This window comes from Emys orbicularis, chromosome 11, assembly GCF_028017835.1.
Source record: "Emys orbicularis isolate rEmyOrb1 chromosome 11, rEmyOrb1.hap1, whole genome shotgun sequence".
Classification (NCBI taxonomy): domain Eukaryota; kingdom Metazoa; phylum Chordata; order Testudines; family Emydidae; genus Emys; species Emys orbicularis.
Genome location: NC_088693.1, coordinates 40,603,891 through 40,616,402, shown reverse-complemented (window position 1 = coordinate 40,616,402; position 12,512 = coordinate 40,603,891). Strand labels below are relative to the sequence as shown.

At 42.7% G+C, this 12,512-nt stretch overlaps 1 protein-coding gene across 1 annotated transcript in view; it reads right to left on the bottom strand.

Annotated features, from left to right (window-relative positions):
* The window catches only part of RAPGEF4 (Rap guanine nucleotide exchange factor 4), a 220,628-nt gene that overhangs the window by 38,195 nt on the left and 169,921 nt on the right, over nt 1-12,512 (bottom strand). Inside the window, exons 18-21 of the mRNA XM_065412928.1 lie at nt 3,386-3,536; nt 2,234-2,322; nt 1,347-1,377; nt 1,015-1,093 (exon numbers count right to left, since the gene is read on the bottom strand). Of these exons, the coding sequence (XP_065269000.1) occupies nt 1,015-1,093; nt 1,347-1,377; nt 2,234-2,322; nt 3,386-3,536 (350 nt within the window). The remainder of the gene's footprint in view (nt 1-1,014; nt 1,094-1,346; nt 1,378-2,233; nt 2,323-3,385; nt 3,537-12,512) is intronic.

Genomic DNA, 12,512 nt, shown 5'->3' with positions numbered 1-12,512 from the left:
ATATTCTTCACTTTATACAGCTAAGGATCATGGTAGCCCTTTTTTGCTGTAGCTTCACACTGGGAGCTCACGTTCACTTGCTTACCAACAATGACGTCCTTCTCAGATCACTGCTTTCCAGGGTACAGTCTCCCATTCTATAAGTCCATTTTTTGATCCTAGATGTACAACCTTGCATTTGGCTATATTTTTACTATTATTGTTCATACAGTTATCCAAAGTGTCCCTTGACTGACAGAACAATGCTGGGTTCGAAGCTGGGGCAGCTTTTATTGTGAAGATAAATTTTAACACCTGTTTGAAATGTTGACTAACAGTTGGGGAAAGGTGCCAGGATTTATGGGATTTTTAAAATATCTTTGGTTACAATGGATAAATCACAGAGCCAGGTCTCCAATCTGCCTCCATACAGAGGAGTTTCTCCAGCCCAAAGTAAATAGAAAGTCTGAAAAGTGAGTAGAGCTGAAAGTCTCAGTCTGAGGCACTGACGTAAATTTTATTTTCAACTCTGCATGGGAGTCAAACAAAAAGACAAAATGGTTCATGCGAGCAAACAAAGGCTTCTATTTAATAGGCCTTCCTGTCATAGGCCAGAGATCCAGAACCCGACTCTCCATTCTATTTACACATATTTTATGACAATGTAACTCCAATGAAATCTACAGAGTTACACCTGTGTGTAACTACTGGGGAATAAGGGCCCCAATGTCATGTGTGTTACAGATCACTCACTGCACACGTACTACACACCTACATATTGCTAGTGCTGTTTTTCAAACTGCTTTGTTTATTAATTATTTTAAAGGGCCTGAGGAAGTGTATTTTTTCCTCTGAGGAAGTTATATTAAAATCAGTGACTAAGCACCATGTTAAGCAAGGAAATGCAAACATGTTTTTGCCCCAGATTTATAAATTGGGGATACTTATGTTTATTTTGATCTCTACCACAGAAGTGACAAATTTATTACAAACATCAGAAAACAGAGTGCCGCAAACCCCTGCATGCATACTTACTTTCATCACTCCCCCTGATTGGCTGGCGTTTTTGAGCTCTGTCATCAGTTGTGTTAAACTGCTGCAAAAGTACTTTGTGCTGCCAGAAACAAACAAACAAACAAACAAAAACCCATAATCATAAATGCAAGAAGAAATGTGGAGTAGATCTAATCAGACATACTGTATCAGAGATGCAGGTGAAAAAGTAAAACAAATACATTTGCAGTTTAATTCTTGAAAATATTTCAATATGTGTTGTTCTAATAAATTGTATGTTACTGAAAAGGAAAGTCTATAAGTCTTAAAGCAAAGCCTCTGTTTTAGAAGATTGCCAAATAAAGTCCATTTACCTTCTTTTGTGGCGCCTTAGTTTCTTCTGAACTATAGAAAGCAGAAAAAGCATACTGTATCATTAAATATATTTTGGAAGATATTTCCTACAATATATCAGTTTAGACATTGACCACTCTCCAAACTATTGTATGTAGGTATTCATACATTTTTTATACTAAGAAAATAAAGGAAGATTATCATAGTCTAAACTAGGATTGGGCAAATATTGCAAAAATTGTACACAAATATTAATTTGCAATTTTGTTCATAGCTTCATAGACTTTAAGGCCAGATGGAACCATTAGATCATCTAGTCCAGGGGTAGGCAACCTATGGCACACGTGCCAAAGGCGGCACGTGAGCTGATTTTCAGTGGCACTCACACTGCCCGGGTCCTGGCCACCGGTCTGGAGGGCTCTGCATTTTAATTTAATTTTAAATGAAGCTTCTTAAACATTTTGAAACCTTATTTACTTTACATACAACAATAGTTTAGTTATATATTTTAGACTTATAGAAAGAGACCTTCTAAAAAAGAAAAATATATTACTGGCATGCAAAACCTTAAATTAGAGTGAATAAATGAAGACTCGGCACACCACTTCTGAAAGGCTGCCGACCCCTGATCTAGTCTGATCTCTTTGCTTCAGTGGAATTTACAATTCCTTTCATATTCTGTCTGTGAACGTTTATGAGTGAATTTGGTATTTGCAAGAATGTTCATAGAGAGAAAAAGTGTCACATATGCTTGTCTGAACATGCATGCATGGAAGTGTTTTTCTGTTAGAGCAGCCATCTTGAAAGCTTCCCATGGACTTGGGGAACACTTTCCAGCCAGCTGTAAGATAGACATTTTTCACTGGGTATTTAGTTGTAAAATGAACCAAAAAAGAAAAGACCTTACATTTGTTTTACAGTCTTATCTAGCTCTGAGAGTTGCTCTTTTAGTGCTGTAATAATTCTTGCATCATCTGATACAGATACATAAAATTCCTGTAAATGATACAGAACAGTCTTTGAACAACAAAACAATAGATGAGTTGTACCTAAAAAGATAAAGGATTAGTGAGCTTACATATGTTAGTTTACTGATTACTAAGAGTGAGACCCAGTTTAGTGAATAGGGGAACAATAAGATGCCCCACAACACTCAAATTCTGGGCCTATTCCTGTATCCCTTCTGTTTGTGTAACTCCAGCTGATTTAAATTAAAACTGCACATACAGGAAGGAAGCATGATAGTAAAAATGTGAGACAGATGTGAATGTGCTTTTTCTAGTTAAGCACTGCCCTGCCAAAGCCCATACTCCACATTTTTGATAATTTTATACATAATGCAGTGAAACACTGTTACAGTTAGGTCATTTTGTTTTAAAAGAGCAATCTCACTATTGTTGTTGTTGTTATTCCTTATATGACACCCCAAATGTACTGTGCACTACAAAGCAAATACAAAGGCATGGTACCTGCCCCCAAAGAGTTTACAATCTTCATAACAATTGACATTGTTATGGGTCAAATGCTGTAGCTGGGCTGTGTGTATGGGAGATCTGCAAGGACCTTGGGGGCAAGGACTCCAGGCTACAGCAGCCAGTGTGGCTGCAGGGCAGCCTCAGTTGGGGACAGAGTGGTCTTTGGCTTCACATAGTGACAGATCCTCTAGCCCCTCCCTGGCACATACCAACAAGATTCAAACAAACAATCTACATGACAGGGTTTAGGAAGACCTTTGTGGCATGCAGAGGGTCTATTCTCCCTTGGCGAAATCCTGCCTCTCACCCCTGCACAGCAGAACTACAATGGTTCTGCTGTTGTCAGAGCCCTCTTCACTGTGCGACAGAGTATCGTACAAATACCCACACAGCATGGATTTGTACCTGCTGGCTCTATAATTGTTGTGCATTAAAATAAAAACCAATCACATGTGTACTCTGCAGCCAAAACTGAGAAAGAAAACACAAACAGAACATTGCACTTTAAAATGATCTATGGCATCTACATACTTGTTAACAGAATTCTAAAGGTTGTGAAGTGGACTTATGCAATCCCACTGTACCTCCAGAAAGGCCATTCCTGCTTCATCCTCTTGTAGTAGATCTCCATACAAAGCAGCCCACTGTAGAACCAGTCGGATGACTCGCCTTTTATTATTAAGTGCATAATCCATTTTCTCCTGCTCTGAACCTTGGGAGGGCTGGGCATGGTAAGTGCCAAGGTGTCAAGGAAAATATTTACTGAGTTAAGATGTCCAATACAGTAAGAACTGAAGAAACAACTCTTTTCAGGGGCTTTCCAACAGGAATTTCATGATCAGTGAGGTTGGAGGGTCAGATTTACACACCTTTTTTGTTTCTTACCATATTATAAAGGTATAATGAAGCCTCTCAGTAGCATCGTTCATGAAACAATAGAGGGCATTTTCTAAGGAATGTATCAAGAATCACAATCAGACTGTTTGTCACAGCTTTATACTGGAGCAAGAGAGATGACACTTAAGAGCCAGGGAAATGATGGTTAATCATTTCATCTAAAGAGAACATTCAGTCCTGTTCTTCTGGTGGAATAAGAAGGAATCATGGAAATAAAAGAATAAAACTTTCCCCCCCTCTTTGGTTACAAATTATTTCAGCTTCTATCTGCAAGAGATTTTACCACCTGTTTACATGCAGTAAATCTTTGGCATTATTACTCTTATTTCTAATTTTATTACAGTATTCCCAGGAATCCCAACTGAGTCGGGTCCCCTTGTGTTAGATGCTATACATACATCTGTTGAAAGATAGTCCTTTCCCTGAAGAGTTTACAATCAAAACAGACAAAGGGTAGAAGAAAGGAAATATGCCCGTTTTATAGATGAAGGAACTGAGGCATAGAGGAATTAACTGATTTGTCTACAGTCATTCAGGAAGTCTCGACTCTGTCACATAAGTTAGCCGTGTATCATATCCTGTGCACAGCACTTTGTGACATGCATTTAACAACATAAACAATAAAATATAAAGCTACATATTTAACAAATGGTGGCTTTACTTTTTTAACTTTTTAATTGCAAAAACATGGAAATTAGATGCAAAAACTTTTTTTGAAAAGGAAAAAAAAATGTAGAAAAAGATAAAGCTATAAACAAACTGCACCAAAGCATAGTTTCTGCGTGCACATATCTTGTAAGTATCACAAAGGACAGCACACCTGTCAGGTGCTCACTCCTGTAATCTAAAGAGCACTGGGCTTCTATAAAAGACTGCACTGATGCCTCTATACCTCTATGGGGAGCAGACTAGAGAGCGGGGATTGGCCTGTGGACCCTCTCCCCAACCAGAGGGAGGAAGGTTCAAGAGATTTATTGAATCAAGATTTTATTTTAGTAACATTAAGCCAAATGCACCTCTGGTGTACCTCCACTGTAATGAGCAGATATCCACTGGGGAGAATTGGGCCCATTGAGACTAGGTTTAGGAAAACATTTTCTTTAAATATTATATTGAGTCATATCATGCAGGATTAGATCAAATAACGCAAATGTAAAGTGCAGTACGTAATGGTATATAATTTGTGTACTCTGTAAATTCAGTTGGCCTGAGTGTTATTTAAAGGCTTCATTCAGCTTGTGCTTAAGCTCAGGCTGCTTAGCCACATAAGGGGCCTTATACATAAATAAATAAATAGAAAGCATGTCCATGGAATTGTAAACAGAAAAAGCTCCCTTTTGGGGTTGGAAGTTTGGGGCCAGGGAAGCTTTATTTCAATTTGCAAAAAGGAAAAAAAAGGGGGGGGGCAGTGAAGATGTCTACATGGTCTCACAGAATCTCATTGGAAGAGTCTGTCTCAGAATCACTACAAAGCAAAACAAAATTCACACATAATAAATACAGAGAGGTCTACTTGTCCGTAACTTACGGGAGAGACCATCAGTACAGCTTGCCTGCCTCCTGGTCTATTGCCTCTAGGAAAGACAGGGTTTATACAGTCTCCTTATATCCCAGCAGGCCTTCCCCCATGCTTGCACTACTACCCTGCCCTAGGGATTACACTTCCAAGCCTGTGGTGCTCTCCCGGTTCTGACAGACAGACAGGCAGGACCCACCAAGAACCAACTTGATCTCTCACCACTGACGGGAGAGGGAAGTTCCAGCCCACCTCTGATTATACAGATCCACCCTGGGCACTAAAACCAAAGGTATCAGCAGCCCACATGGCTTTCCCAAGACTTCTCCCTCAGTGACCTTATTTCCTGTCCCAAATGTCCTTTATTGAAAACCTGGCATGGGGTAATACTGGACTCATAAATCTTAAATTCCCTGTATGCCCCATTATAGGCCTTATGCTGACATTAATTCAAGTCTGATCCTGCTAGGGTTCCCAACTTTGTAATATTTAAAAACCGGACACTCCAGCAAGTGCTGGAACCTCCCCTTCCCCTCCCCTGCCCCACCCCTTTCTCCTAGGCCTCACCCATGCCCCACCTCTTCCCCCAAGGCCCTGCTCCTGCCCTGCCCCTTCCCCCAGAGGCCCCGCCCCCGTTCACTCCTCTTTCTCTCTTCCTCCATTGCTCACTGCTTTTCCCCTTCCCCCTCCCCCCCCCCCCCACGTGAGTCAGGAGAGACTCGCCTGCAGAGCCGGGCTAGGAGCTGCAGCCGCCCAATGCAGGTAGGAGGTGACCCTGGCTGAGTAGGGGCTGGCAGTGACATGGGTGATGACGTGGCGCCTCCCCGCCTCTCCCACCCGCAGTAACCGGACTTTGGGAGTCTGCTCAGTAGATCTGACTGGACAGTCAGGTCCCCTTTTCAACTAGACTTTCTGGTCGAAAACTGGACACCTGGCCCTCCTAGATCCTGCTCTTGTTGAACTGAATAGGAATTTCATCATTGCCTTCAGTGGAAGCAGGATCAGACCCTTCATGAACTTGCCTTGCCTCTCGTTGATTTTAGGTTAATAGTATAAATTGTGGGAGGAAAAATTGCTCCCAATAAACTGATGTTTGTGTGTGAATTAGGGAGAGAATGATTGTGGTGGTAACTTGGAGTTGCCTTCCTTGGAAGAATTTTTAGCCAGGGCCTCTCCCACATATGATAGCTTTGATATGAATCTGGACATAGTGAACTTTAAGAATTCATTTATTTCCATTGTTTCAGTCAAATCAAAGACTGGGGTTCATTCAGGACACTTTCAAGAGCTCACCCAGGCAGGGCCGGCTCTGGCTTTTTTGCCGCCCCAGGCAAAAAAGCCTCCGCCGCCCCCCCCCCCGCGAGGGGGGGGGGCGGCGAGCCCCGGCGGGGGCTCCGCTCTCCCGCCGGGGGGAGGGCGGCCGGAGCCCCGGGGCGAGGGTGGCGAGCCCCGGCGGGGGCTCCGCTCTCCCCCCGGCGGCCGGGGGCAGGGCGCCGGAGGGGAGGGCGGCCAGAGCCCTGGGAGGAGGGCGGCGAGCCCCGGCGGGGGCTCGGCTCTCCCCCCAGCGGCCAGAGCGCCGGGGGCAGGGCGGCGAGCCCCGGCGGGGGCTCGGCTCTCCCCCCGGCGGCCAGAGCGCCGGGGGCAGGGCGGCGAGAGGGCGGCGAGCCCCGGCTGGGGCTCGGCTCTCCCCCCGGGGCTCGCCGCTCTCCCCCCGGCAGCCGGGGGGAGGGCGCGGGGGGGAGGGCGGCCAGAGCGCCGGGGGGAGGGCGGCGAGCCCGGCTGTGGCACCGCTCTCCCCGGCGGCCCGAGCGCCGCCCCCCTCCAGGTGCCGCCCCAAGCACCAGCTTGGTTGCCTGGTGCCTGGAGCCGGCCCTGCACCCAGGAGACTTCATAGAATCATAGAATCATAGAATATCAGGGTTGGAAGGGACCTCAGGAGGTCATCTAGTCCAACCCCCTGCTCAAAGCAGGACCAATTCCCAACTAAATCATCCCAGCCAGGGCTTTGTCAAGCCGGGCCTTAAAAACCTCCAAGGGAGGAGACTCCACCACCTCCCTAGGTAACGCATTCCAGTGCTTCACCACCCTCCTAGTGAAATAGTGTTTCCTAATATCCAACCTAGACCTCCCCCACTGCAACTTGAGACCATTGCTCCTTGTTCTGTCATCTGCCACCATTGAGAACAGCCGAGTTCCATCCTCTTTGGAACCCCCCTTCAGGTAGTTGAAGGTTGCTATCAAATCCCCCCTCATTCTTCTCTTCTGGAGACTAAACAATCCCAGTTCCCTCAGCCTCTCCTCATAAGTCATGCGCTCCAGACCCCTAATCATTTTTGTTGCCCTCCGCTGGACTCTTTCCAATTTTTCCACATCCTTCTTGTAGTGTGGGGCCCAAAACTGGACACAGTACTCAAGATGAGGCCTCACCAATGTCGAATAAAGGGGGACGATCACGTCCCTCGATCTGCTGGCAATGCCCCTACTTATACAGCCCAAAATGCTGTTAGCCTTCTTGGCAACAAGAGCACACTGTTGACTCATATCCAGCTTCTCGTCCACTGTGACCCCTAGGTCCTTTTCTGCAGAACTGCTACCTAGCCATTCAGTCCCTAGTCTGTAGCAGTGCATAGGATTCTTCCGTCCTAAGTGCAGGACTCTGCACTTGTCCTTGTTGAACCTCATCAGGTTTCTTTTGGCCCAATCCTCTAATTTGTCTAGGTCCCTCTGTATCCGATCCCTACCCTCTAGTGTATCTACCACGCCTCCTAGTTTAGTGTCATCGGCAAACTTGCTGAGAGTGCAGTCCACACCATCCTCCAGATCATTAATAAAGATATTAAACAAAACCGGCCCCAGGACCGACCCTTGGGGCACTCCGCTTGAAACCAGCTGCCAACTAGACATGGAGCCATTGATCACTACCCATTGAGCCCGACGAGCTAGCCAGCTTTCTATCCACCTTACAGTCCATTCATCCAGCCCATACTTCTTTAACTTGGCAGCAAGAATACTGTGGGAGACCGTATCAAAAGCTTTGCTAAAGTCAAGGAATAACACATCCACTGCTTTCCCCTCATCCACAGAGCCAGTTATCTCATCATAGAAGGCAATTAGGTTAGTCAGGCACGACTTCCCCTTGATGAATCCATGCTGACTGTTCCTGATCACTTTCCTCTCCTCTAAGTGTTTCATAATTGATTCCTTGAGGACCTGCTCCATGATTTTTCCAGGGACTTCAAACTCTTCATTAGAAATCAAAATCATCTGTAAGATCTATATTTCAATCTTTTCATTTGAAAATGACACCAAGGGCTCTTGTTTTTTTCCACATTAAAGCATTATATGAATAAAGCATTAATTGGAAAAAGGATGGGCTTATGAACATGGAATTTTCTAATATCCCTCTGACCAAAAATACCCATAGAGATTAGGCATTTCACTAGGATTACTGGGACAGTTATATGACTGCTAAGCTTTTGAGTATGAACAGAGATCTGCATTCTAATTTAGTTTAGAACGGATTTAACGTGACTAGGGAAACAACATGTCAGCCTATTTATGAGAGTGCGTAAGTCCGAGGATCATAGGAAGTAAATAATATATTGCAGACTATGCTCTCTAACGTTTCAAGCAGCAAATTTAACATTCCACGGAGTCATTTTCCTCATGCAGTTTCTACCTTTCAAACACTTATTATTTCATATATTTTTACCTACTTATTAACTGACTCACCACAGGCACCAGTAATTTTTACTGCTCATTTGCTTATTTTTAATTTGGCTCATAATGGCTCCTTTATTAATGTTATCATGGTGCAAGTTTGTGAAAACCTCCTAATTCTACATGTTGCAGATGCGTTACGGTTTGCAATCAGAAACACAATATTATGTATTTTCGCAATAAGAAAGTGTCAGATATGCAGTTAATTGTGAAACATGAATCGACACCAACATGGTTACAGCTCTGTACTTAGATCTTAGTTATGTTGGCATAAGATATCTTTGCTAGGAAGCAGAAGCAAGTTTTGAGTCTGTTCTTCCATCCATGCAATCAAAATTTCACTACATTAATAACTAATAATTGTGTAAAGCCAATGTGCATCACTGTGACGGAGTATAAATTCTTGTTGGTATGGTGGTAAATGAAATTAACAAAACATACAATGTATTTTCTGTAGCTGCACAATGTAAGTATAAAGGTCTACTGGTTAAACTGTTGTGTTTATATGAGACACATTTTTGATCAGATGATTACAGCTACTTTACAGTTTTCATTGGAGGTTCAGAATCAGGTGAAATCAAAAACACCCCCCTCTAGGCTCGTGAGTTCACAACAATTTATCTGTGCATTGAAGAGCAAACTCAAAACAATCTGCTGAAATCTATGTCACTAAGTTGTTGGTAAAGCAGGTAAAGTGCTTCAGGTGTGGAAGTCAGTGAAGCTGTTGACAATGATGTAATATTCGAAACAAGATCACTGCATCATGATCACATTCTGGATGGAAAATTTTGTGTGAGTTTATGAGAAGAGAGAGTTGAGAAATTAAGAGAGAGAAACAAACATGAGTGGCCCCAACATAGAACTTCTAAAAGCTATTTGTTTTCCTGAAGATTTTGTATTTTATAAATGCAAGTCTTCATAATAGCTGCCTGATATCATTGTTATAGGAATAGTAAGATGTTTTATCTACTAATATAGTAAGGTCATTTGATGCCAGACTAATTACTAATGTAAGAAGCCATTTAACCATAGAATATTTACATTAATGGGGAATTAATTAATGAATTACTGGCAGTGCGCAATCAAATCCTCACTCAGTGCAGGAAGACAAGAAAATTATCATTCCAAAAATTGCCATGTAGAGTCAACAACTTAGGCTAATGAATTTCCAGGAGTTATGTAATTTTGAAAGACTGTTTTGAGAACTGAAAGCTCTTATATGAAGAACAGGAGTGTTTGGAATTTTGGAAAACAGAATTTCATTTCCTGTCAAACTCTAATAAAAGTTTTAATAAACTCATAAAATGTTCTAAGTTAAAAGAAAGAGTTAAAACTCAATTTAAAAGTTACCTGGCTCTTTCCTGCCAAAAGAAGAACGAAGGCAATTAAAGAAATGTTGCTTATTCATTTAACAGACTGTATATTCAGGAGCTGAAACTGTCACAGAAGCCAACCCCAAAGGCACAGAACCAGTGAAAGAGTGGCAGCAACCAACTTGAATCTAAACTACCCCATTCGTCCCCACATGCTGTAGTTATCTGAATTGTTAATAACTGAGTCATTTGGAAAAGTGAAGTAAAGTGAAAAAAACAGAAGACCAGAATTACATGAGAAATGTCCACACTTGTCACAGAGGAAGTACAGAATACAAACACTCATGAAATGTGTTTCTGCTCTTCTTGGCTTCATTGTTTAGCGTCATTAAATTTAACTGAAAAAGCAATGTTCTGGCAAGAACTTCTGGCACCTTCTGAAAATACAGTCAGATAAACTCAGCTACTTGTAATTCATATTCTTAGAATAAAATAGTTATAACAAAGTGATTGCCATTAAAACAATCAACATTTGTCTACCGTTAACATACAACCACAGCTATTTCCTATTCCATGTATGGAGAAAAATGGCATTACAGATACCACTGTGTGGTAACATGGACAATGCTGACAATTTTAACAGCAACCACTCACCTACTCACCTTCCCTGGGGATACTTTTGTTCTGATGTTTTAATTATTCTGCTTTCATTTTGCACAAAAAAGGAACTGCTGGCTGAAGCAACCACTGACTTTCATTTACTCCAGGTGCCTTAAGACTTCAGCTATCATGCCAGAAGGGACCTTATAGGCACCTAATGTCACTCAGTGGAATTCAGCCTGCAGGATAGGAAATCTCTAGCAGGAAAGAAGGAGTTTTCAGACTCTTTATTTCACCATAGTATGAGTATGTACTGTGACACTCTGTGCCCCATATTCACTATAATGATATGATTATGATATGGTTATAATATAATTATGATGCATCTTGTACAAAATATGTCATGTAAGGTGTCAATGGAAAAGTTATGGTTTGCTGAATATGATTATCCTATTTGTATGCATGTATCATTTTTGTATCTGGAGTTATGAATATTGACTATGCATCTGTATTTCAAATGTGTTTGCTTCTGGATAATTCCCACAGGTCAGTTTACATCCAGTCTAGCCAGCACATTCTGAAGGAAATATTCAAGGTAATTGGCCATCAATGAAAACAATGGGACATGGGAAAAGCTTATCCTCACCTGTGGACACTTCAGTCAGCATATGGATAATAGCTGCCATGACTCATCGAAGCATGCAAGGGCATGTGACTAGATCAGGTGATACTGGATTCCATTTTAGTGCCTGTATTTTTCCACAAACTGTGTGTGTGAAGTTCCCTCCACATGGAAGAAACTATAAAAGGGAGAAGTGACATCACCACTGGGCCTCACTCCCTACAACACAACACCTGGAATCACCTTAGGAATAAAGACTGAACTTAGGAAGGGGAGTCCCAGGCGGGAAACAAGGAAACCTGCCTGTGTATGGAAGCTTGGTGGACTGTTTGTACTATCTAATAGGGTGAGACACGGCTTGGTTCAAATCCTATCCAGTTTAGAGAACTTAGATTGTGTTTTTGTTTATTTCCTTTGATCTGTATGTTATTGCTTATAAACACTTAAAATCTATCTTTCTGTAGTTAATACATTTGTTTTATATTTTTTACCTAAAACAGTGAGGTGTTTGAATTGAAAAGGGAAATCTGCTCAGGAACGGGGGCTGGTGCATTGTCCTCTCCACATCAAGGGAGGGGTAGATTGGGTAATAATCTTTACTGGTCAGGCTTTTGCCCAGGGCAAGACGGTACAGCTCTGGGGTCCTAGGCTCTGGAGCTGGGGTGGGGGTGCTGGCTACAGCCTCTCTATTGTTAGTTCATGAGTGGCAATGAGAGGAAAAGCACTTACATAACTGGGGGAGGGATAGCTCAGTGGTTTGAGCATTGGCCTGTTAAACTCAGGGTTGTGAGTTCAAACCTTGAGGGGGCCATTTAGGGATCTGGGGCAAAAACCTGTCTGGGGATTGGTCCTGCTTTGAACAGGGGGTTGGACTAAATGACCTCCTGAGGTCCCTTCCACCCTGATATTCTATAAACTGCAGCTGGGTATGTCCTTGTCTGTGTGAGTGCAAGTCCTGGAGAGGATTGTAGCTTATCACAGTGAGTGTGAACCCAGGCTGGTGAGTCAGAGGGTTCAGTGGTACCCCAGTTCCAGGTTGCACC